General features: G+C 33.9%; 3 protein-coding genes across 7 annotated transcripts in view; 2 read left to right on the forward strand and 1 right to left on the reverse strand.

Moving 5' to 3' along the window:
• The window catches only part of LOC145304199 (hydroxypyruvate/pyruvate aldolase-like), a 171,047-nt gene that overhangs the window by 39,044 nt on the left and 107,501 nt on the right, over positions 1–24,502 (reverse strand). The window lies entirely within an intron of this gene.
• On the forward strand, positions 9,743–14,722 carry LOC145304170 (chromobox protein homolog 5-like). Of its 5 annotated transcripts, none has more exons than XR_013874008.1 (6): positions 9,743–9,853; positions 11,608–11,680; positions 12,124–12,261; positions 12,852–12,928; positions 13,175–13,401; positions 13,737–14,722. XR_013874008.1 is itself a non-coding variant. In XM_080145938.1 (5 exons), the coding sequence occupies exons 1-5, from the start codon at positions 9,773–9,775 to the stop codon at positions 13,298–13,300; spliced, it is 495 nt and encodes a 164-aa protein (XP_080002064.1). In that variant the 5' UTR covers positions 9,743–9,772; the 3' UTR covers positions 13,301–13,496. The 5 variants fall into 5 exon arrangements, 1 of the variants encoding a protein (XP_080002064.1); XR_013874010.1 differs by having other exon boundaries at positions 13,175–13,378; XR_013874009.1 differs by having other exon boundaries at positions 13,175–13,378; positions 13,756–14,722.
• Positions 14,719–24,502, forward strand: part of LOC145304169 (uncharacterized) — a 45,340-nt gene continuing 35,556 nt past the window's right edge. The window contains exons 1-14 of the mRNA XM_080145937.1: positions 14,719–14,794; positions 15,101–15,166; positions 16,161–16,251; positions 16,854–16,923; positions 17,405–17,463; positions 17,617–17,698; positions 18,038–18,114; positions 18,461–18,522; positions 18,849–18,914; positions 19,617–19,695; positions 22,672–22,750; positions 23,433–23,602; positions 23,841–23,911; positions 24,340–24,474. Coding sequence (XP_080002063.1) covers positions 14,745–14,794; positions 15,101–15,166; positions 16,161–16,251; positions 16,854–16,923; positions 17,405–17,463; positions 17,617–17,698; positions 18,038–18,114; positions 18,461–18,522; positions 18,849–18,914; positions 19,617–19,695; positions 22,672–22,750; positions 23,433–23,602; positions 23,841–23,911; positions 24,340–24,474 — 1,157 coding nt within the window. The 5' untranslated portion in view covers positions 14,719–14,744. The remainder of the gene's footprint in view (positions 14,795–15,100; positions 15,167–16,160; positions 16,252–16,853; positions 16,924–17,404; positions 17,464–17,616; positions 17,699–18,037; positions 18,115–18,460; positions 18,523–18,848; positions 18,915–19,616; positions 19,696–22,671; positions 22,751–23,432; positions 23,603–23,840; positions 23,912–24,339; positions 24,475–24,502) is intronic.

Here is a 24,502-nt window from a genome sequence, read left to right on the forward strand (position 1 = left end):
AAATATGACAATAGTTAGGTTTGAAGGGGGTGTGGGGCGCTAGGGCTTAGCGCCCGACGGTAGACGGCTGTGGGGGCAGCGGTGGTAAAAGGGGAGGCAGTGCCTCCCGATTATATAAGTGCATGATGGACTCGTGATAGTTGCATGTTCAAGTCCCCTCCCCACATTTAGGCAGGCTTAGTTTGACCGCCGGGTGCGGGGTTAACAGCGGTCATGAGATGGATAGTGATATAATAGGATTAGTGCGGTGGGTTTGTTATCATAAGTCACAGCGAAGCAACTCTGTATTGGGCCTGTCCGTATGGGTGTCGTATTACCACACATACATTTTGCTGGATGCGGCGGTAACTTCCTCCGCCATCTTGAGGTGGGGTAAGCTGCCGAATATTTGTGTCTTTAAAAAGTTGTCTTAAAACAAACTACTCTTATTCAACTTAGTATCTTGAATTTGAAAATGTAACTTTTGCTTTGTTAAAGTCAAAAGAACAGTTTTACTTTTTTTTCTTTAAGACTATTTGTATTTTAACAGAAACTGTTTAAAAATCTGAATAGGTTTTAAAATTCCATGAAGGATTTGAGGGGAGAGGGAGCAGATGAGTGGGTGTCCTGTACTCTTTCTCCCCCCTCCCCCCCCTCTCCCCACCACCTACCTATTTATCATGTGCACGCCTTTTGGTTTTCTTACAAAAATCTGTGCATTTTTGAAGCCACGTCTTTTTAATGAGCACACTCGAGGCACCTTGTCAGAATAATTTTTTTAGTAATTTAACACTTTTATGCGAATATATTATTATATTACGAGAATTAGAGTCTGGACTTATTCAATTATTATTGATTTCATTATTCTAGAAAAAATGAGCATATATTTTGTTTTTTTGCTTTTCAAATCACAAATAAAACAATTTTGGTTAATCCATATTTTTTTTGTAGTCTTTCAGGTCTATAAGAAAAAATTAAGGCTAGTCGCATGCACAGGGTTTCGCAAGGTGGTGTAACTTTGAGGAAGAGAAAAACAGGGTAAGGCAGACATATAAAGAATTTAATATCTTGAGGTGGGGTGTTGACACCCCCCTTAAGCACGCACAAGCTTAACGCCCTTAATACCCTACAAATTTACTGTTGGGGTGTTAATTGTATAAAGCTTATTATAAATATGACATTATAAACAATAATTACTTTTCTCAAAAATAATTTTTTTTTACAACCAAAATTAGACAAAAGGTTTCGCGATGATTTTAATCTTCTAGTTTAAGAAAGAAAATTTACAAAATATACAAAATTTAAGTATAATTTTTATTATTATTTTTAAGCTTAATTTTGTACCGCATATTCATTTTTATTAATTTTTTAAATTCATCTTTTTTTATCAATTTGTCCATTAGATACCTAACCTCTTTAAAGTTTTTATTCCATTAGCATATTGGATGTTATGTTTTTGTTCCAGATTTTTGGTAATCATTAGAAACCGATTGATATTCGCTGTATTAGAACCGGTTTTTAACCATACAAAAAAATTATGTCAAGCATCGTATTATATCCAGTTTTCTACGAATATAAAAATGTACAATCATTAGATCAAAACCATATTTTAGCAAGTGCCTTCGGCATCTCGGGGCTAAAAGACAAGTTTTTGATAATTCTACATTTTATATCCGCGGACAGCTGTTTATAATACGTTGCGATAAATAACTAATACCATTTTACTTCCTAAACTTCTCAATAAATTTATAAGCTTACTTGAAAAGTACGATTATTCAGTAATTTCTGAGATATTTAGCTTCAGGCAAAAAAAATATGTCATAGAATAGTATATACTAGCGGCTACGTCCCTAAAGGACCATTTATTTTTTTAAGTAAAAAAAATTCGAAGTCATTTTTCTAGGGGCGATTTATCTTTGACGGGTTGAGGTAAATAGTTACAAACCACCGCTTGGCCTGGCTTCACTGTAAAGGAGACCCCTATCTGTTCCGTGGTTAGCAAGATCCTTCGCTACAGACAATAATAACTTACTACTTTATATTATACTAGCGGCTACGCCCCTAGAGGCCTCTAGTGGCACTTTAAATGTTGTTGTTTGTTAAAGTTAATTTTTTATGTACGATACCACCTTATTTGACGTTGAAGTCTCCTCTAAATTTGAAAAATTTTAGATTTTTTTGTCATTTCTCTTGGGAGGGTGGTGGTACCCTCCCCCAAAATAGTTATAAACCTTCCCGGGACTTATGAGAAGCTACCCTGTTAAGGAGAACCCGATCGGTTCAGCGGTTAGCGAGATCCTTCGGTACAGACACACACACAGATACACACACAGACAAACAAACATCCTGTTACTTTAGTATAAGGATTTTTATATGTATAAACACAGTTTAATTTTTTAACTTTTTTTATTGATGGAAATACATATGTTTCTCTATAAAAATAGATCATCAGTTCCAATTAAGATGTAAAAAATAAGAGTTAAAAAAATATATGTCCTTGCATTTTGAATCCTTTTAAAAGACTAAATAAGAAAGAAGTGTTAAAATATCATACCCCCGGCGGGGTTTTTTACTGCTTTTACTTTATATTATAGAAGGATAGAATTTTCTTGTTTGTAAAAAAAGTAAATTTTAGATAAGCTTTGCTCTTTTGATAACAATGAAAACACAAATAAAAAGAGCATTCTATAAAATAAAAAAAAAACAATGAGAATCCCCTCATTAAACTTAGTTAGTATAATTCATTTCAAACAAGGAGGCTCATGTCCATAATACTGCAAGATATGAAGTATATTTTTTTTTAAATTGAGGTGAAAAAAAACTTCCCAATATCAAATCTAAACTTTTTGAATCATGGAAAGAAAACGAAGTAGCGGGTTTCGTCGAATTTTCACAGTAGCTCTTCTCCTATTTCTAGCCCCTGTCGGGGCCTATTTCCTAACCCTGCGGGACAATCATTAACATTTACATTACCTAAACTAAAATAACCTATCAAAAGGTATTCTGAAAATACGACGAAACCCGCTACTTCGTTTTCTTTCCATGATCTAACTTTTTATAACAGAACACATAAACTTTTAATAAAAAATTTAAAATCAAGCTAAAGTACTCTTTCACGTTTTGACAGTGTAACACAAAGACATGCGGACAGTCGGACATACCTAGTTATAGAGTAGTTTGCCTATGTAATTACGGATTCGAAGCTTAATAGAACACATTTAACGTGATAGAAAAAAAACGCCTCCAAACAAAAAGAGAATTTGCCACATACTTACAATGGGTTAAAAAGCATGTCAAACAAAACTGGTACCTATGGCGTGCATGCCAAACAACACAACTTTACAGAGAGAGAGGGGACAATGGACTGTTTATTACACTAGTCCCCAAAGTTTTTTAACAATGTTTTCTTATTCGTTGGGGACTTTAAATTATTGGTTGCTAATAAGTTAAGTGTTACTTTAAACGTTTCATTCCCTAATTTTAATCTACAGAAGGAGTAATTTTGTGTATCATCATTGGGGATGTACATCAATTTATCGGCCTTTTTATGTCTTTTAGATCCCTGACAAATTTAAGGCTATGGTGTGCATCACACGATTGTGGTTGGGTGGTACGAAGAAATATATAATGGTTTTCTCGTATTCATTCGAATCCGGTGGATAAGAACCGGTTCTCAACCATACGAAAAACTATGTCTAGCACCGAATTATATCCAGCTTTCTACGAATATTAAAATGTACAATCATAAGATTAAAACCAGTTTTTTTAGCTGGTGCCTTCGGCTCTTCGGGGCTAAAAAAAACAGGTTTTAATCTTATAATTGTACATTCTATATCCGCGGAAAGCCGTTTATAATACGATACGAGAAATAACTATTACTATTTCAAATTTCAGAAACCCTAAACTCAAACTATAATCTTTCAAATCCTACTTAACCTAGCCTAGGTAGAAAGTTAAAAGATATCATGTCTCAAAAAAAGGTTCTTTTGCAACATATTTTTTAGGCAAAATATTAGCTATGGTTGGTCGTGTATAAATAACTAATTAATTTTAATACAAGGGGCAGGTGCACTCGTATCATAGAGTAACTTTAAATATTATTATCTATAAAGTAAAAGGTTGATCACTCTCTGTCTGTTTGTTAGTTTGTCTGTTTGTACAAAAGGATCTTACTAATCACAGGATCAATATGGATCTCCTTAACTGGGAAGATTATCATAATTCCTGGAAAGGTTTTCAATTATTTTGGACCAGGTATCATACCCTCCTAGGAGAAATCGCCCATAGAAAATTAAAATCGAAGGTACGTAGTTTTATAAACAAACAATAACTACTTCTACCCCCCATCCTTTATTTACAATTTATTTCAAAATAGGGGGGGGGGGGGGGCAGGGGCGTCCAAGCTTTTTATTTTTGGGGGGGTAAAAATTTTTTAGGGGGGGGGTAATTCGTGTTTGGGGGGGGTAAAATGGCGCGCGAAGCGCGCCGCAAATTTTTTTTACCCCCCCCAAAATTTTTACCCCGGGGGTAAAATTTGCTTGGGGGGGGTAATTACCCCCCCCAAAATTTACCCCCGGGGTAAAATTTTTGGGGGGGTAAATACCCCCTCCTAAATGGTTGGGGGTGCCTACGGCACCCCCAGGGTAGGGGTAAATTTTGAATGGGGGGGGTAAAATGAAAAAAAATTTGGGGGTGCCTACGGCACCCCCAAAATCATTTGGGGGAGGTAATCGCCCCATTACCCCCCCCTTGGACGCCTATGGGGGGGGGGGGGGTTGCCTAATTTTTATTTTGTAATTTTCAGGGAAGATACAATTCTGTCCATTCTTAATAAAAATTAATCACTGGAAATGTTTCACAATTATGCTCAAGTGGAATAGAGAAAAACCAATTCAAATACAAAATACAACAATCTTTTTTTTTTTGAGTGGTTGGGTTACAAAATTACCGCGAGGTGGTTACCTCATTATATAAACTCGTTCGCTCATTGGCTGGATGTGTTGACAATACCAGGTTTAAACTGGTTCCCACCGCTGCTATGCAAGACGCGTGACAAATTGCAAGCTTGGCCTATTAGCATTTTTAACTGCTAAAATAACAGATCTATAGTATAGATGTATATACAGATAACTACCTCCCCTCCTTTTGCAATGACTTTTTTCGTCTTCTAGCAAATTGTTTTCTGCTACTTGGCTGTGTTAATATTCATGACATAATTTTTTTATTTTCAAAGACCCAAAAGACCCAGAAAAAAAACACGCCTTTTTCTAGCCCAACCATTCAGAACACATTTTTTTATGAAACTTCACCCCTTTTTAGTTACACATCATTTAAATTGAAAGAATAGATAAAACTATATATTTATTGCAGGTATTTAGGGATAGGACAATGGATGATGGTTTAGTTTTTCCCTCCCAATTTAGATAAACAATATTCTTTCTTTGGTTCTAATTTAGCTTTTCCTAGATCCTGGGAACTTTTTTTTGAGGGGAGTGGGGGGTCACCACCACCCTCCCAAAAGAAATCGCCCGTAGAAAGTACAACACTTTGACTTTAACGACCTTTATCTTCAAGTCCTATATTCCTCACTGTGTACAATAATGAGTAACTCTATTCGTGCGCCAAGTCATTACCCCCCTCCCCCCCCCCCACCCACACCTACCCTTATTTATAATGTCATGCATTTGACAAAACAGCAGTAGTTAAAATGTTTATTTAAATCTTTTTAAAAACTATTTTTAAAGCAATTTTACAACTCTTTTATCCCCCTAAGGATGCTTAACTAATGTTTATATGGAAAGGGTATAAAGGGGTGGAATTTAATTAATTGTATCAATGTAAATGTGTAATATTTTAAAATTATAATTTCAATAAAATTAGAGTTTTCTGAAGAAGTTTTTTATTAGATTTGTGTTTTGGAATAAAACTTTTTTTACTGTGTTTTAGAGAAATTTTGTTGGAGCCCCCCCGCAAAGGCTAGAAATAGGAGAAAACCTACTGTGAAATTACTACGAAACGTTCCTTAAGAGGCGATGTTACGAAAGGGACTATATCAATGCTCTCTCATTCGTTGACTCAAAAGTAACTTTGGATACTTATTACATTTATAAAATCTTGATTGGTTCTAACTACTCTAGTAGTCTCGAAACTTTTCAACCAATTATTTTCTGATCTAAAAAGGGGTTGATTAAGATAGAATTTGGCAATCGTCATTGGCGATGTAAATCAATCTATCATCTAATGAAGAGATCTATAGTATATATATATGTACAGTACATACAGATAACTACCTTTTCCAATGACCTTATTAGTCTGCTAGCAAATATTTTCTGCTACTTGGCTGTGTTAATATTCCCGCCACCATTAGTTGATTTTCAAAGACCCAATTGAGAGACGGCACAAGGTCATTGGGATTGGAAAATACAGTTACTGAACCCCTTTCCCCACTAGTGTTTTACTCTAATATCTAATGTCATATCCGTTGAGATCCCCAGATATTCCTCAGCGCGATCACTCTACAAGCCATAACTCTGGTAGCGTGTCGCAACCAATTCAAATGTAATTTATTCTTGTGATGCATTGAATAATGTGCGTGCACTTCCGCAAAATATTATAATTAGATCAATTTGCGAATGTGGCGTAACACGTAGCACATCCGGTAGTTATCGGGAAGGTGATTGGTTCGAATCTCGGATGTACACCGCGTCATAACTTAAGACGTTAAAAATGGTTACTATACTGCTGCTATGTCAGGTGTTCGACATAAATTGCTAGAGTATGGGGGAATGCCTTGGTAAAAAACAGGCGCAATAAGGATGTTTGTCTGTATGGCTATTGGCCGCATAATCATGCACTTCAGTGGCAAAAATTTGGTACAGAGATACACCAAAATAACACCTTAAGGTGTATCCCGTCCTCAAGAGGTTATAATACCATAGTCGAAAAGCAAGGATGATAATATCCATAAGTAGCAAAGCGCTATAAAAAAATGGATAGACAAACGGACAAAGTGGGTTATATAACAGGTGTCTTAAGAAAAGAAAGCATAACGGACTGACTGACTGACTGACTGGTGGACGGACAGACAAAGTGATCTGTAGAAAAGCTTCGCTACTAAAAAGACACAACAATTTATAATGGTTCCTACTGCTGCTATGTCAGGTGTGCGACATAAATTGCTAGAGTATGGGGGAATGCCTTGGTCAAAAACAGGCGCAACTCATCACCATACACAGTTAGGACTTCTCAGACAACGGTCGTGCAATAAAAGGATGTTTGTCTGTAGGACTATTGGCAAAAATTTGGTACAGAGTTACACCAAAATAACACCTTAAGGTGTATCCCGTCCTCAAGAGGTTATAATACCATAGTCGAAAAGCAAGGATGGCAATATCCATATGTAGCAAAGCACCATGAAAAAAACATGGATGGACAAACGGACAAAGTGAGTTATATAACAGATGTCTTAAAAACAGAAAATGGAATAGAGAGAATATAAAGAGAAAAATGATCACAAAACCTTAAAAAATAAGTATTTTTGTCTTTAGAAGCATTATTGCCTAAAAGACAGACAAGTTAAAAAATAGTTTATAGAACAGATGTGCACAGGTCATGGAAATCTTTACTGAAAATTTCACCTGACTATCTTAAAAATCACATTTCCCTGACTGCCTGACAGACGGACGGACAGACAAAGTGATCTATAAATAAACTTCACTACTTTAAAGACACAATATCAACTTAATAACATGGGGTGTTTAATGTTGAAGGTAAAGCAAAAGTAAGGGGTTGCTTGTGCTGTTGTAATATATCCAGATTTTCCATGAAATGGCATTGTGATCAGGAAGGGAGGAGATATTGTACTGTTAATTACACATGTACCCAAGCTTTACAGTCTCTTTTCTTGTTTGTGGGTCTAGAAACTTTGTGTTTTTTTTCTTAAATTTTGATTGATTGGTTCATTCTGTTGAGCGTCCAAACATTTCACTTAATAGTATTAATCTATAAAAGAGGTAATTTTGTCTATCATTATAGGGGGTGTACATAAATTTATCGTCCATTGTCTTATCATTTAAGATCCCTCTATTGTGGCACATAATTACATATTCGGAAGTGTATGCCCACCTTATTGAATTGTGTATTTGAACATGTCAAAATATTACAATATAAATTTATACAAATATAAACAGGGATAATTTTGTCCAAAAGTAGCGCAGAAACAACAAGCTCTGAAGTGGTAAGACAAACGAACATTAAATCTTGTAGAGTATCAAAACTTAATATTCAGAATACAAATGTATAAGTATTAACAAAATTGTACGTAAATTTGTTGCAAAACTGTTAAATACATTATACTGTTTAAAGGACATATTTACAATTTTAGGACTTGATTACAGAGATACTTCGTTTATAATATTATACTTTGCTGTCCTAGGAATCAGTATTCCAAAAATCCAAATATCCTAATTTAAAAAGTCATGTTTTTGTTTAATCATAATAGACTGAGTATTTGAAGAGTTTGACCAATTCGAAGTAACCTGGAAAGGTTTCGTGGTTTTATAATTTTTAAATCTAATAAAAATAACCCAAAATTATTTGTTGTAAGATGAAAAAGGTAATTTAGGTTGCGACTAATCTATAATACAAAGTAGCTTGATGTCTGTCCGTCCGTCCGTCCGTCTGTCCGTCTGAAGCTTAAGATCTCGGTAACCACTGAACCGATCGGATTCTACTCTTCAGGGTATATACCTATTGGTCCTGTAGTGGTTTTAAGCTATTTTCTTGGGGGGTGGGACACCCCCAACCCCCCCAAAAACAAAAAAATCCCCCCCCATTTTTTTTTGCTGAAGATTTCCTTGGTCCTTTGTTAAAAAATATTTTTTATTCCAGCATTTATTTTGAATGGAAGAATAGCAACATTCTCTCACTAAAAACAATGAATATTAATATTTTTTATCACCTCTTGGGGCACAGCCCCTAGAGGCTAGGGGCGAAGCCGCTAGTATACAATAAAGAAGTAATATTTTGTTTTCGGCTAAGGTAAATTACTTATTCAGCCATTACTATAGAATTTTGCTGAAATGTATGGAGAAAATTTTTTAGATAAAGTTATAAAAAAAATATTTCTTTTGATATATTACGATATAAACTTGATTTTGATTTGATTTAAGATTATATCAGACTTCCATACTATTATATTGCTTCAAATAAAAAAATAATATTCCAAAACCAAATCCTTATTCCAAAGATCCCTTCCAAAATTGGATCAGCTGTTTTGTTAAAAATGTGGCGCGGCAATATTTACACTTTTGCGCTTCCCGCCACTATTTCCGCGCCAATCGTCACAGTTTCTTGGCTTTTATGTTTACAAACACAAATTTGTGACTTTAAACAAGAAATTTAATATTTTAAGTTAAAAAATTAAGTATATTTTTATTATAATTTGTTGTTTTTATTGTTAATTTAAATTGTTATGTGTGAAAAATCTTGTTAAGCGATCTAAATTAGTTTGTACTTTCACCGGACAAAACCACATTCAATTAAAGTAGCAGGGATCTTGAGGGATAAGACAATGAATTGATATACATCCCAAATGATGATAAACAAAATTACCTCTTCTGTAGATGAAAATTATTGGTTGACAAGTTTAAAACCAATTAATTGATCACAATATGATAAAAGTAGCCAAAGTTTTTAATCAAAGAAATTCATGGATTAAATTACTTGTTTGTTAAACGTACTTTGGGTACCAGTTCTAATCATTGTTTTGTTTTCAGAAATTTAATTCATCAAAATGTCCTCATCAGGTTCCGAAGGTGAAGAAGAAGCCTATGAAGTTGAAAGTATCGCTAACAAAAGATTTAAGGGTGGCAAGGTATATAGTTTTTTTTGATTTGTAATGCATGTGCAAGCTTAGTAACCGATTAGTATCCGCTGGAGTTGAACTGTTTCTAAGTCATACTGATAAATCGTGTATCGCATCGGTAGTGTATTATAGTCCACCAATAAATAGGCATTTTATTTATATAAATGGCCCGGTGTTTTTGGCCTCTCGGGGCCATGCAATAGCTCAAATCAATTTTATAATATTTAATATTGTTATTCGCGGAAATCAGATAAGTAACTACCTAGTATTGTTTGTTTTATCCTTCATTAATAAAAAATTCATGTTTCCATGTTTTAGCATGCATGGCATTAGGTAACTGGAAACCAACGGTCTAAAATATATATTATGATATGTCAATATCAGTGATGCAATTTTAAAATTGGGATTTTTTGTCTTACCGCCTGTTCATCTGTATTTCAGTAACCCCTCCCCCTTATTTAAGAAACATTTCTTACTATAGATATAGTGGACAAAATGCCGCGGTCATGCGTCTTTCAAAGAGGACTATCCACGAACAAGAGCACGTGATTCTAAGTACCTTCCAGCATTGATCCGGAGTATTTTCTTTCAGAATATAATAGGTCACTATCAATAATTAATATATTGACGAGAAAATTTATGTTTCACCACTTCAAGTTGAAGAAAAGTAAAAAAATGTCCACCATTTTTCGTTAAAATTCTATCAAACGTTTTGTTGAGTTCGGGGTGTCTTTAATTGTCCATGTTGTCAAATGATAAAAATTTAAAAAAGTTAAAAGCACATTTACTATATCTCATATGTATGTTTAAATTAATGCTAATATGGATTAATTTACAATCTATATAACACGAGTATTCGCATATGTATCATCAAATATCCATTTTATTACAAGAATTAGCTTCATAAAAGTTTTCAAAATCAATTAAAATAACTAAAAAAAACATGGTGAAACATAAATTTTCTCGTCAATATATTAATAATATATGGTGTCCTATTATATTCTGAAAGAAAATACTTAGGATCAATGCTGGAAGGTACTTAGAATCATGTGCTCTCGTTCGTGGATAGTCCTCTTTCATGCAAATTTCAGATCTCCGTTTTCGCTATTTGATTTACTTTTTTTCCCATAAGATAAAAGCGATGCTTGCTAGATTATCTAATTCGATATAATATAAAGATAAATTTTTCTCAAATCGCCAAATCTGGGGTCTGAAATTTGCGTCACTCTTCCAACCTGACGCAAGACGCATAACCGCTACGACCGTAGCATTATTTTGTCCACTATCCCTACTATATACCTAGCATGCAAACCCCCCTCCCCTTAAAAAGAAAATTATTTTATGTTAATTCATGACCTACCTACCTAACTAGTTTTTACTGGTTAAAAAAAATTATATTTAAATCAACCCCTTAATTGTCCAGATGTGGGATAATTAGTCAGAATTGAGATAACCTGTATATTATTAAATGTATTACATATTTCTCAAAGGTCAGATATAATGTAGTATAAAAAGCTTAAAACTAACTCGAGATTAAATTCTGAAAATTAAATAGCCTAAACCCATAACAATACCCACGTGAACTTTCCTAAAAGAGATCCCAATCGGTTTAGTAGTTACTAAGTTCTTCAGCTTCAGTACAAAAAATCTTACTACTTTATATAACAGGATTATATATACCTATAGATAATAGAAGATACCTATGTTATTGTTGGTTGATAGCATGGCAAAATTTGGTAACCTAAGTTTCTTTTTAAATTTAGGTTCAGTATTATGTCAAATGGAAGGGATATGATTCTGAAGAAAATACGTGGGAACCTGTCGAACATTTAGATTGTAAGTATTTATTAGCGCCGCTACTCTATAATTTTATGACTGTTCGTCTTTACGCTATGTATGTAAGTTATATTATATGAATTGGGATGAGATACTGGTTGCTAAAAGACCTCTGGTTCATATTAAACCAAAGATAAATTAATAGCCTAAAACCACCTCCCATTAGGACCAATAACTTTTGAGATTTTAAGCTTCAGATAAAAAACCTAGTTATTTACTTTTTATTAAATGATAGAACTTTTTCAAGATTCAAACTCTTCCCCATAGATAACATACCTAAATAAAAAGAGTTGATAGTTTTTCTCCTTTGCCGAACCCAGGTGGGAGGCACTAAACCTTCAGCCCCCATATACCTGCGTTACTCGAACACTGCCGGGCTTCCCAGTACCTACCCAATTTAACCTAAACTGATAAAACAAGTTTAATAAAATTAACTACCTCAGGTGCTGAATTGATAGCAGAATATGAGAGTAAGAAGGGGAATGGTGGCGAGAAGGTGGAGAAGAAAAAGGCCCCGCCAACAGAATCACCAGCTGTTAAGAAAACACCCACACCCGCTAAAAAAATGAAACAAATCCAAGGTATATACATATACATCATGCTGGTTTGTATTTAGCAAGGCGCCTTATTGCTAGCTTCTTTGACCCAAGGGTTTCTAGCGGTACTTTTAAATATTTATTGGTATAAAATGTTTTCTACGCCAGGTGCGGTCTCTAGCGGCACTTTTGGTACAGACAGACACACTCAAATAGATCTTGTTACTTTTTTTTTTTAAAACAAATGTCTTAGGTATAAATCTTGTATATATGAGTCGTCAGAGAAGGCACTTAATAAAGGTTCTAGAGATAAATTGGTTTAAATGTACAAACTGTATCTGAATCCATTAAAGCAAAAGAAGAGAGGAGCCACGAGCTATATCTAACTCTACCTATGTGGTTGGGACCCTGTGCTGACTTTCAATTGGGTGTTTTAAATCAGCTAATAGCGTAGGAAATAAAAACACAGCCGAGTCACTATAAAATAACAAAAAGTAATTTGTTAGCAGACTTGAAGGGTCTCCATCACTTGGGCCAGGTAGTTATCTGGAATATGTACATCTATACTTATGATTTAATTACCCCTATGCATGAGAACTTTGTACCTAGTCAATACGATAAATACTTTTTTTCAGGATTTGCCCGAGGATTAAAAGCAGAGAAAATTATTGGTGCTACTAACGACCCCGGTAGCCTTTATTTCTTAGTTAAGGTAAGGTTTTTATTAGTTATGTTGGGGTTATATTCTGCACACGATACATTTTTTCCCCTGCTAAAAAAATATTTTATGGTTCTCCTTTATAATATAGATTCATTGGTCCTTGGAAGGTTTATACTCATTTTTTAGAAGGGTAATAGGTACCAACTCTTCTAATATAAATCGCATCTAGAAAAAAAAAGACCGCCCAGCTCCTCCATAATTTTAGTAAGGCATCAATTTTCATTGATTTAATTTTAGTGGCGTGGTGTTGCTGAACCCGAGCTGGTGAGGGCCAAGGAGGCCAACGTGAAGATCCCCCAGGTTGTCATCCAGTTCTACGAGGAGAGGCTCAACTGGGATGAAGAGGAGACGACAGCTAGTTAGACTACCTTGGGGACAATTAAAGATGAACCATTTTATCTGCCATTGTCCACTCATTCCTGCATAAAATAGACTAGATTGGTTCTAGATAATCATTTTCTGAGGCGAATTATCTTGATAGGGGACATAAAATAGGACAGTTTAATACAATTGTATCCAAATATTTATAATGATGTTTTTTTATTTGTTGACGTAAAAACTTTGGGGCCGTTTATTGAATTTTAAATGGTTGGTTCATTAAGTAGAATGTCTACTTAGTTATAATTTACAGAAGGGGTAATTTTATGTTTAATCGTCGGGGATGTACATTGTACGTACATCAATTTATCGGCCATTGTGTAATACGAGTTCAATCACTTAACTTAATTTTGTCTCATACCTATATTTAAATGTTAATTTATGAGAAGTCCTCTTTCATTATTCCATTCTTTAAATCTAGAACCTATCTAAATATAAAGTGATATTTATAGTAAATTTATATTGTAAAACTACTATTGTAAGTTCAATTTTAAATTTTGCAAATTTGAGACTATAAAAAAATTGTGTTCAATTTTATGAGCAATCCTGAATTAGTTCTCTTCCAAAATATTCTGCTTTTTTATAGGGATTCATCCATTAAACAAGAGTTTTTAAACTTAGTATTTACAGGAAGGGAAAGGACATTGGGCTGTTTAGTGTTTATTAACAATGTTATCTTTTCGTCAAAAACTTTGGGTAACTTTATTTTATTTTAAATTTTAAAACAAGTAAATAATATTTAAAAGTTTAATCCAGGAATTTAAAATATGGGGTAATATTGTTTATCCTCATATCCACGAGAATTTGGCTTCTGGATTTTTATTACTATTCAGCTATACTTGTTAAATGCCATTAATGGAATTATCCCTTAAAAATAATGTAGATATTTGGTTACAGCAACTTTTGCATTTTTTGAGACTATTTTTTTTCTGCAGAAAATTGGAACCTAAGAAAATTTTAATTTAATGTATGAAAAATCTTGTATTTTATATTGTATTGATTAATGACTACCTACTATTTTTCAGTTAATTTTAAAATTAAAAGGGGTAGTTTCACGAAATGCATTTGAATTTAATTTAGTGAAGCGCATATTTTTTGCTAGTTAATGGGTTAAACTATATTTATATGGCATATATTTGAAAGAATTTCAATTTTCTACCACGGAGTTTTTAAAATATAAAGACTTGAAAATCGTCTTTTTGTGATATATGCAATTTAATAAGACGATTTTTAAGTCTTGATATTTTAAAAAACTACGTGGTAGTAAATTTTTTTAAAATATATGCCATATGACTGTAGTTCAAATGCATTTCGTGAAACTACCCCTTGATACCTAATATATCTATTTTGTTGCATATGGCAGGTGTTCTACATATGCAATTATAATGTTTTTGTACAATTTCAGAAGTTTTTTATTTAAACTTTGACAATGCCCCCCGGGGGTTCAATATCTTTTAACAATCTTTTAACCTACCTAAAGTAAGTATTTTAACATTATTTTTTTATATACTATGCTGCTCTTTATACCTATCTACTTTTTATCTAAGTCTTTCCAATTTTTTTTTATGAACAGATTCTTCCATTTATATAAAAATAATTTCCAATATCGCTTCGAAACCGATAAGAACCATCGTATTTTTCCAGTTTTCTGCGTATACGAAAATGTACAATCATCGTCATTTCGATTCTAAAAAAATTGGGGGGGGGGGGGGGGGGTGAATGAAATTTTGCAGTAGAGAAGAAAAAACTAAATCTTGTGTAGAATTATACACCCCTGTGTTTTAGAAAAGAGAACAGCGAGAATGGATCTCATCTCATATCCCATTTATCAGTCAAGAACAGAACGGACAGGTCAGTAATTATCCGCGGATACAAAAATAAAATGAGCTTAGTATTCCGTTCACTACACTATAATAGTGTGTTTGTTGATTTTTTATCCGTTTGCATTGTGAGACATAGTTTTGACCAATCAATTTATATTATTATTCGTGGAAAATAGTTAATAATATAATTTAATGCATGATTTTTCAGTATGGTCCAAAACCAGTTCTTATCTAGCGGATATGAATTGGTTGTGAAGCCATTCTGTAATTTAAATTACACTGGTACTCCCAAGTTAAATAACTATGTTAGCTTATTCAGTGACTCTAAAACTTGAGGTAGGTACTAGGGATGGGAATCCGTCGAATTTTTGGGCCGGATTCGGATTCCGGATTCTGAAGGAATCCGTCAAAAAAAGTGACGGATTCTTGCGGATTCCGGATTCGGATTCCGGATTCTAGCAGTTTTTTAAAAGGCCGTCCGTCACAGAGGGATAGCTTTTTTCATTAATTTATCACTATGTTACATGGTTGAAGCCTTGATTTGTTTAAAGTGTTGACTTCCAGCATAACTAAAACATTTACATCACATTAGTAATTATTAAAATTTGTTATGTAGAAATTTTTTTTTTATCTTTGCCTTCAAACAGAGGGAGTTGTAAGAAAAAAGACGGTAATTTTAGCCTACCAATTTAGAATCCGGAATCCGCTATAAAAAACGGATTCCGGATTCGGATTCCAAAATTGGCCGAAAATTGGGCGGATTCCGGATTCGGATTCCGGATCCGGATTCCCATCACTAGTAGGTACTTATTAGTTTATTTTTTATATTGATTGATTGGATACAAGCTAGCAGTGTCCAAACTTTTCATAAATTAATCTATAGAGAGAGTAACTTTGTTTTAGATTTTCTTTCTTTTCTTTATTATAACAACTAAATATATGCTCTATAACTCACTTAATCCGTTTGTCCAATCCATGATTTGTAATGCTACGCTGCTTATGAATGTTGTCATTTTTTTCAGGTGCGGTTTCCCTGTCATAGAATCCCACAAGAATTCAATAAATATTCTCATTTCTCTATTTATTAACAAGGATGCTTCTATCAGAAAAGAGGTGAGTAAAACAATGGCTGCGAACCTGCCTTACAGAGGTGTCAGGTTTGAGTCTAAGCCATACTGCGGCATACTAGAGACGTTAAAAATGAAAACTTTAGCTTTTATGCATAGCACATAGCAATAATATTTGTATGTAGTAAATGCCTTGGCCCGTTAATAGGTACAACACATTTCACGCCCAGTAAAGGCTCTCGACAAAGGCCAACATTTAAAAAAACAAGACAAACTAAAAAAAAGGCGTTATTAATCAAATAAAATGGCTTAAAACCAACTAGGGAGCTTTAAGATATTTAAAATAAATAAATCTAACGGTTCGATTGTTATTAGCAAGATATTAATGGATATAAAAACCTTACTATGAGCTGTTCTTGAAAATGTAAAACTCTTCATTGTCCCTTATGTTATAATTTTATCTACTACTAGTAGCTTCGCCTCTATGGGAGGGGGCGTGAGAAAAATAATATCCTAAAGCCACACTAAAACTTTTATAGGCTTCCCTGAAAAGTAGAACCAATTCGGCCCAGCAATTTCCGAGATCTCTAGCTTCATACAAAAAACCTTACTACTTTATATAAAAAAATTATAAAATTGTATTTGTAGGCCCTGTCTCTGCTACAGCTCTGCATTACTTCAGAGGATCTCACTACTGGACCACCAAAACAAATATTTGGTACGTTTTTTTGCTTCAGGGAGTTAGGGAACATTGGCTTTAAATTACACTGGTACCCCAAGTTTATAACCTCGTTACTTATTCGTTGACTATAAAATTTGTGGTACTTAAATTGAATAAAGGGGGAGAGTTGTAAACAACCATCTCGTAATCATTGTGCAAATGATACTTAAAATTCGAATTTCTTTATGAAACTTGGCATTGGTAAGTCTATTTTCTCTAAATCGAATTATATAAAGTTTGCTTTGGGGAAATGTGATCGTCCTAAATTTTCGTCGCTCGTATTATTAGATTGAAATATATGTGAAAAATACAAACAAAAATTTTCTATTTAAGTTGGATTGATTCTTTTCCTTTTTCCCCGTGCCACTGTGAAAATCGGCTGAAACCTGACAAGGACTAGTACTTAGTTCCTATGTAGGAAACCATCAAACACACACACACACATCCATTCAATTACTTATGTTATTATAATTTCTAGACGATGAATCCTGTGAAAAGCTGGAAAAAGAAGTTTTTCCTGGACTTACAAAAATGCTACAGGAATGAACAACATTATTTTAAGATTTGTACAGCGTGTTTCACGTTTGACTTTATAATGATTTCATGTATAGAAATGTGATACAACTAATGGAAATTTCCCTGAATTTTACAGTACAAATATTTAAACTAAGTGTTGTTGACTGGTTGGATCAGGACTCTAAGGATACTGGTGTCATGGACTACTGGGACATACTGGTCAAGATTCTGGGCTTCCATCTTCATACCAGAACAAGTGAGGATAATAATTTTACAGTTTGCAGTTATTATTATTTTTAAAGGAATTGCAGGCGTGTATATTCTGTATGTATGGTTGAATAAAAAACTAAAAGAATATATGGGAGGGGGGATAATATGAATAAAAAAATTTGCAGCAGGGAAAAAATTATTCATGTGCAGAATATACACACTTCTGAGGAATTGTTGAAATAAATTGGAAGTGAGTTGGAAAGGAATTTGTTAATGAATGTTTGACAGAATTATCTCCCTTGTCCCTAGCTTGATTTCCTTCCCAAACGTAACTGTGAAAATACCTACCCTTCTGTAATTTAATAATTATAATGCTTCTTTTTAGAGTTATTAAATACAGCAATGTTAGTGGTACAAAGTGCCTTCAAGATGCCGAATCCTAGAATTGTCGAGAGAGCACTAAGGAATGTTTACAAATAATAGTATTAAATATCAAAGATAACAATATTAAGATGTTAAGCTAATTGGTAATTAGAATAAATAATAAATGGAATCAATGCTTTTCCTCGAAAGTTTCCATCAAGCACTCCTCCTTATTCCCTTATTTTTAAAGTGAATTAAAAACTTGCCTAACCCCTGTGGGACTTCTTAATTTCCAATATAACCTAACCTAACTTCACATGAACTTAATAAAAGGTAAAAGGTTTTTGTGTTAAGGGGAGGGGGGGGGGGGGGTGTACTCAAACCAGCCAACCTCCGAACTTAACACATATAACTGAGATAGTTTTATTTGAACATTGAGTATATCAGATCTTGGGTTGTTCTTATGGAAAATTTTGCTCTTGTACCAGAGATTATTAATGCACCAAAGTAAGTATTGTTTTGTTCACTAGCACAAATTTACAAAATTTTAAATATGATAAAGCAGAATATTAATTTCAATAAAATTGGTTATAAATTATGTTTTTGGACTTTATTATAGAAATGATTTGCTTAGGTATAATATTATACTTTGTTGTCCTAGAAATCGTTAAATCAAAAATCAGATATTAAATAGGATGATTAAATCATACAGTAATTGTTAAACAAGTAAACGATTATACCTATCCTATTCCTAATTGCCCAAATTATTGAAAAGCTTTGCTATTTCTATAGGCTTGGAAGTTGGGTTTTTGTTTATTTCCGTAATATTTTAGACGAGTTAAGCTGTTGGTGATGGCGCTGAAATACAGGAGTCCGGTACAGGATGAATCTACATACAGGTTAGTTATAGAGTAGCTGGACTACCCGCATCCACTAGTCTTGGTTAGTTATAGAAAAGCTGCACTACCCGCATCCGCTAGTCCTTGTTAGGTATAGAGTAGCTGCACTACCCGCTTCCGCTAGTCCTTGTTAGGTATAGAGTAGCTGCACTACCCGCTTCCGCTAGTCCTTGTTAGGTATAGAGTAGCTGCACTACCCGCATCAGCTAGTCCTGATTAGTTATAGAGTAGCAGCTGCACTACCCGCATCCGCTAGTCCTGGTTAGTTATAATAGAGTAGCAGCTGCACTATCTGTATCCGCTAGACCTGGTTAGTTATAATAGAGTAGCAGCTGCACTATCTGTATCCGCTAGACCTGGTTAGTTATATGGAGTAGCAGCTGCACTATCTGTATCCGCTAGACCTGGTTAGTTATAATAGAGTAGCAGCTGCACTATCTGTATCCGCTAGACCTGGTTAGTTATATGGAGTAGCAGCTGCACTATCTGTATCCGCTAGACCTGGTTAGTTATAATAGAGTAGCAGCTGCACTATCTGTATCCGCTAGACCTGGTTAGTTATAAGAGTCCCCTAGGAACAAACAAAACTAGAATTTATCATTTTTAATTTTACTATCCAGGGAAAGCTGTCTATAATACGAGGAAAGCTGTCTATAATACGAGGCGGTAATTAACAGTTTTCCCCTACTACAACTATTTTAGATTGAGAATTGAATGTTGGATGGAATTGATGTATCTGTTGGGAAAAAATATCACATTCCACGGTCAGGATCTTGTAAAGGTAACAAAGGATAGTAGCTTTCGCAAAATTCCGTAAAGTTGTGAGTAAGATTGTAGTCAAATTCGCTTATTAGGTTAAACTGGTTTTAGATTTGCGTTTGGTCAACATTAAGAACAGTTATACTTAATAAGCGCATTTGACTGGAAGCTTGCTCACAATTTTATGAAATATTGCGAAAGCTACTATTCCCTTAATAGTTTTCATATTGTTAGGTAGTGTTCAGTCAAATCCAATTCGGCTATTTTCATTTTTATCAAATAAATCGAATAAATGACATTACTTTGAAACTACCTAAGATATATTATAGGTATTCCTTATTTGTTAGATTCTTTTATAATATATTCTTAAAAATCTAAATATGAGATTATCATCAGTTTTGTTGAGTCGGAGCTCGGATCCACTTTTGGAGCGTGGATCCGGCGATCCGGGGGTAGCTTAAAAAATACCTATCAAGAAATTTTTTTTATACCTTGGTAAAGTTAATATTTTATATGGTGCATTATTTGCCAAATGTACCACTTTTCTGCACTACCTCTCCGATTTTGTTAATACTCTATATTTTGGTCCGTTGGGTCATTCAAGGATGCTGGATGGCCAAAAAAAAGTTTCAGAGTCCCTGGATGTCTAGATATCTAGCTATCTATGAAGGTAGGTAACAAAAATGTAAAAAACACCCATTTTTTCACAATTTTAAAAATTAATTTTTTCATCAATCTTATATCCAATCTATACATTTAATACACCAAAATGATCGTTTATTCATGTAAAAAGCGCACATAATGCTATTTTGGCCAAAACTCTAATTTTACAGGGTGTCCAACAAAAAGTGTATTTTGGATATCTAGCGTAATACCCAAAATACCTGTCCGAAAAAAATCATTTTTTTTGGCTTAAATCCTGTGTTTTATCTGTGTGCATATGTGGTATATAACGGTTCGGACCACCCGGGACTATAAGGTTGTCAAATTTCACTTTGGGACACCCTGTAAATATGATTTTTGCGTCTGTAGAGCTAAAACTTGGTCCAAATTGGCTATTTTTTTCAAATTACTCTAATATGTGTCTTAGTATGTTTGGCCATAGTGTTTTCTGACCAGATCAATATTTTCATATTTTTTGGACACCCTGTATTTTCAAAAAAAGAGAAAAAAAATTTTTGTTTTTTTTTAAATTTTTTTTCTATTTTTAAGTTACTTAAAACTGTCATATAGATACAGATTTTGACTGATAACAATAATATTTGCCTATTTTACAATTTTTTACACTTTTGGGACACCCTGTGCATGTTTTTGAAAAATGATGGTTTTTGCCCATTTTTGGGGGGAAGGAGTCGTTTTAGGGCCATAGACTATTTCTTCATTTTTGTAGAACTTTTCAAGACACATCATTTGTTATTTATGCAAAAACCGCAAAAACCGAACCGTTTTGCCGTTATTCACCGCCAAAGGCAGAATTTTTTACGTTTTTTGCCGTTCCCGAGGTTCTAATGGGCATTTGTGGTAAGAAGATGTTGATTTATCAAGATAACTGTGAAATACTTTTATTTAGGCATTTTAATTTACTAAATTTCATGTGAAGTAAATTTGTTTGTATATCCAACCGATTTTTGTCAAAAGGAATTTCAAATGCACATGATTTATGTTTCTTTTATCACTTATGTTATAGCAATTATTTATGTTATATTCACTTAATTTTCTTGTTTTAACAATTAAAATCCATCTCGACGAAAAACAGTTAGCTGCACAAAAAATTTTACTTAATATGAAATTTAGTAAATTAAATTACCTAAATAAAAGTATTTAAGAGGGATCTTGATAAATCAACGTTTTCTTACCACTAATGCCCATTACAACCTCCGGAACGGCAAAAACGTAAAAAAATTCCGCCTTTGGCGGTGAATAACGGCAAAACGGTTCGGTTTTTGCGGTTTTTGCATAAATAACAAATGATGTGTCTTGAAAAGTTCTACACAAATGAAGAAATAGTCTATGGCCCTAAAACGACTCCTTCCCCCCAAAAATGGGCAAAAACCATCATTTTTCAAAAACATGCACAGGGTGTCCCAAAAGTGTAAAAAATTGTAAAATAGGCAAATATTATTGTTATTAGTCAAAATCTGTATCTATATGACAGTTTTAAGTAACTTAAAAATAGAAAAAAAATTTAAAAAAAAACAAAAAAAAATTTTCTCTTTTTTTGAAAATACAGGGTGTCCAAAAAATATGAAAATATTGATCTGGTCAGAAAACACTATGGCCAAACATACTAAGACACATATTAGAGTAATTTGAAAAAAATAGCCAATTTGGACCAAGTTTTAGCTCTACAGACGCAAAAATCATATTTACAGGGTGTCCCAAAGTGAAATTTGACAACCTTATAGTCCCGGGTGGTCCGAACCGTTATATACCACATATGCACACAGATAAAACACAGGATTTAAGCCAAAAAAAATGATTTTTTTCGGACAGGTATTTTGGGTATTACGCTAGATATCCAAAATACACTTTTTGTTGGACACCCTGTAAAATTAGAGTTTTGGCCAAAATAGCATTATGTGCGCTTTTTACATGAATAAACGATCATTTTGGTGTATTAAATGTATAGATTGGATATAAGATTGATGAAAAAATTAATTTTTAAAATTGTGAAAAAATGGGTGTTTTTTACATTTTTGTTACCTACCTTCATAGATAGCTAGATATCTAGACATCCAGGGACTCTGAAACTTTTTTTTGGCCATCCAGCATCCTTGAATGACCCAACGGACCAAAATATAGAGTATTAACAAAATCGGAGAGGTAGTGCAGAAAAGTGGTACATTTGGCAAATAATGCACCATATGTAATTTGGAACATTATTAAACAATACAGAGCTTAGAATGGATTTAATAAGTTCACTTTTCTTTAAAATTAAACTTTTAAACCTTCAAAAGTAAAAAATTGACAACACTCATTATCATGATCCATTATTTAGGAGTTTCTCGTTTTCTGTTTTGGTCAGAAACCTGGATTGGATGAATCCAAAGATTCAACGGCTTCCCCTTCAAGGCCAGGTAAAATAAATATATATATATGCTCGATCCTAGAGGCTGGTACTCTCCCCCAAAATAGTTATAAACCTTCGCTATACCTATGAGAAGCTATATTGTATAAGAGAACCATATCGGATGAGCGTTTAGAGAGATCCTTCCGTACAAGAGACAGACAGACAATGACATACTGTTACTTTTATGTTTTGTCCTGCACCTGACATTGGCCTTAAAGAGATACATACAATTTTCACGCTAAATTAGGATTTCAAACTAGGTAGGCAATTGTAGTCTTTTAAAATGTGTTAAAAGTAAGGCATTATGATTCATCCGTAGGGATTTTTAACAAGGAAACATGGGTGTATGTATATTCTGCACAAGATTCATTTTTTCCCCTGCTACAAACTTTTTTATTTCTTTTCCCCTCCTGGTTTTTTCCAGCAAGGAAGGGGAAATATGGAAAAATATTTACAGAACTCTTAATTTTATTCATATTATCCCCCCTCTTGCATATTCTTTTAGTTTTTTACACCAAGGAGGGGAGAAAAATGGAAAGAAATGTTTTCAGTTCTCTTAATTTTTAATTTTTTTCCCTAAACCACATATTTTTCATTTTTTTATCCCCCCTTTAGCAGGGTCAATATACATTACACCCCTGCAAGGAAAAAATATAATTTGATATCTCATTAAATCTTTTATTTTACAGGTTTTACCCCAACCAAAGCCATGACACCCGCCAAGAAATTCGCGTCTCTGGAGCGCGTCTGCCTGGACGCTCTGGTCCAGCTGTTTGGCAGCCGCCCCTTTTCATCTGCGCTGCCAAAGTCCTGCTTCAAACATCATCTGATTCCAGATCAGCCTGTGCTACCAAATGAGGTTAGTTTTCATGCATAGGGATGAAATCAGTGGTATATTCTGCGTGGGATCCCCTGCTATAATTGAAGTGGTAGAGGGGAATGAAGAAATAAACAGTCCTGAAAAGATTTTTTCATTTATTCCACTTCTTTGGGGGGGGGGGGGGACGAGGGAGATATGTGGGGGAAGCTATGTGGATACAGACAGACATAAACAGATCCTGTTACTTTTATAAGGGTAATATTGTTTTGTATTTTAGTTCAAAGAGATGAGCCACCTGGTTTTTGACGCTTTAGAAAACATGACCGTTAACGTAAGATATACAAACAGGTAAAAACAGGGATAAATCAATGGCCGATAAATTGATGTACATTCCCAATCAAGATACACAAAATTACCCTTTCTCGAGCGAGTTTAAAATTAGTTGTTGAAAGGATTTTAAATTTTTGGGAACAAATTTGTAAGTTAAAATTATCCTATTCGTCTAATTTTTGGAATACTGATTCCTATTACAACAAAGTACAATGTTATTAGCGAAGCATCTCAAAAATCAAGTCGTTAACATGTAAGTATGTCCTTAAACAGTATCATGTATCTGAGTATTTTTGCAACAAATTTACTTACAATTTTGTTTAGACTTAAGCATTAATATTATAATTATTCAGTTCTGACACTCTACAAGTTTTGATATTCGTTCGTCCTTCCATTTCAGTTCTTTGCTTTTATGGATGTTTTCATCCTTGTTTAATTTGTTTTAGATCTGAAGTATTGAAGCTCACTGCTGTGTGGGAGGGTGTAGGACGTGAGATGACCAGCATAGCAGCTCTGTCCAGTCCCAATGAGACTCTATGTCAGTACCTGCGCGCAATTAGCTCAACTGAGAAAAATCTTAGGTTAGTATTTGTCAAGGAGGAAGGGAGG

The sequence above is a fragment of the Acartia tonsa genome, chromosome 13, assembly GCF_053477335.1.
Source record: "Acartia tonsa isolate MP-2025a chromosome 13, ASM5347733v1, whole genome shotgun sequence".
In the NCBI taxonomy this organism is placed as follows: domain Eukaryota; kingdom Metazoa; phylum Arthropoda; class Copepoda; order Calanoida; family Acartiidae; genus Acartia; species Acartia tonsa.

Coding starts and splice junctions, on each gene's coding strand:
- LOC145304170 (XM_080145938.1), top strand. CDS start 9,773: ATGTCCTCATCAGGTTCCGAAGGTGAAGAAGAAGCCTATGAAGTTGAA. Junction 9,854..11,607: donor AAAGATTTAAGGGTGGCAAG/GTATATAGTTTT, acceptor TTTTAAATTTAG/GTTCAGTATTATGTCAAATG. Junction 11,681..12,123: donor ACCTGTCGAACATTTAGATT/GTAAGTATTTAT, acceptor TAACTACCTCAG/GTGCTGAATTGATAGCAGAA.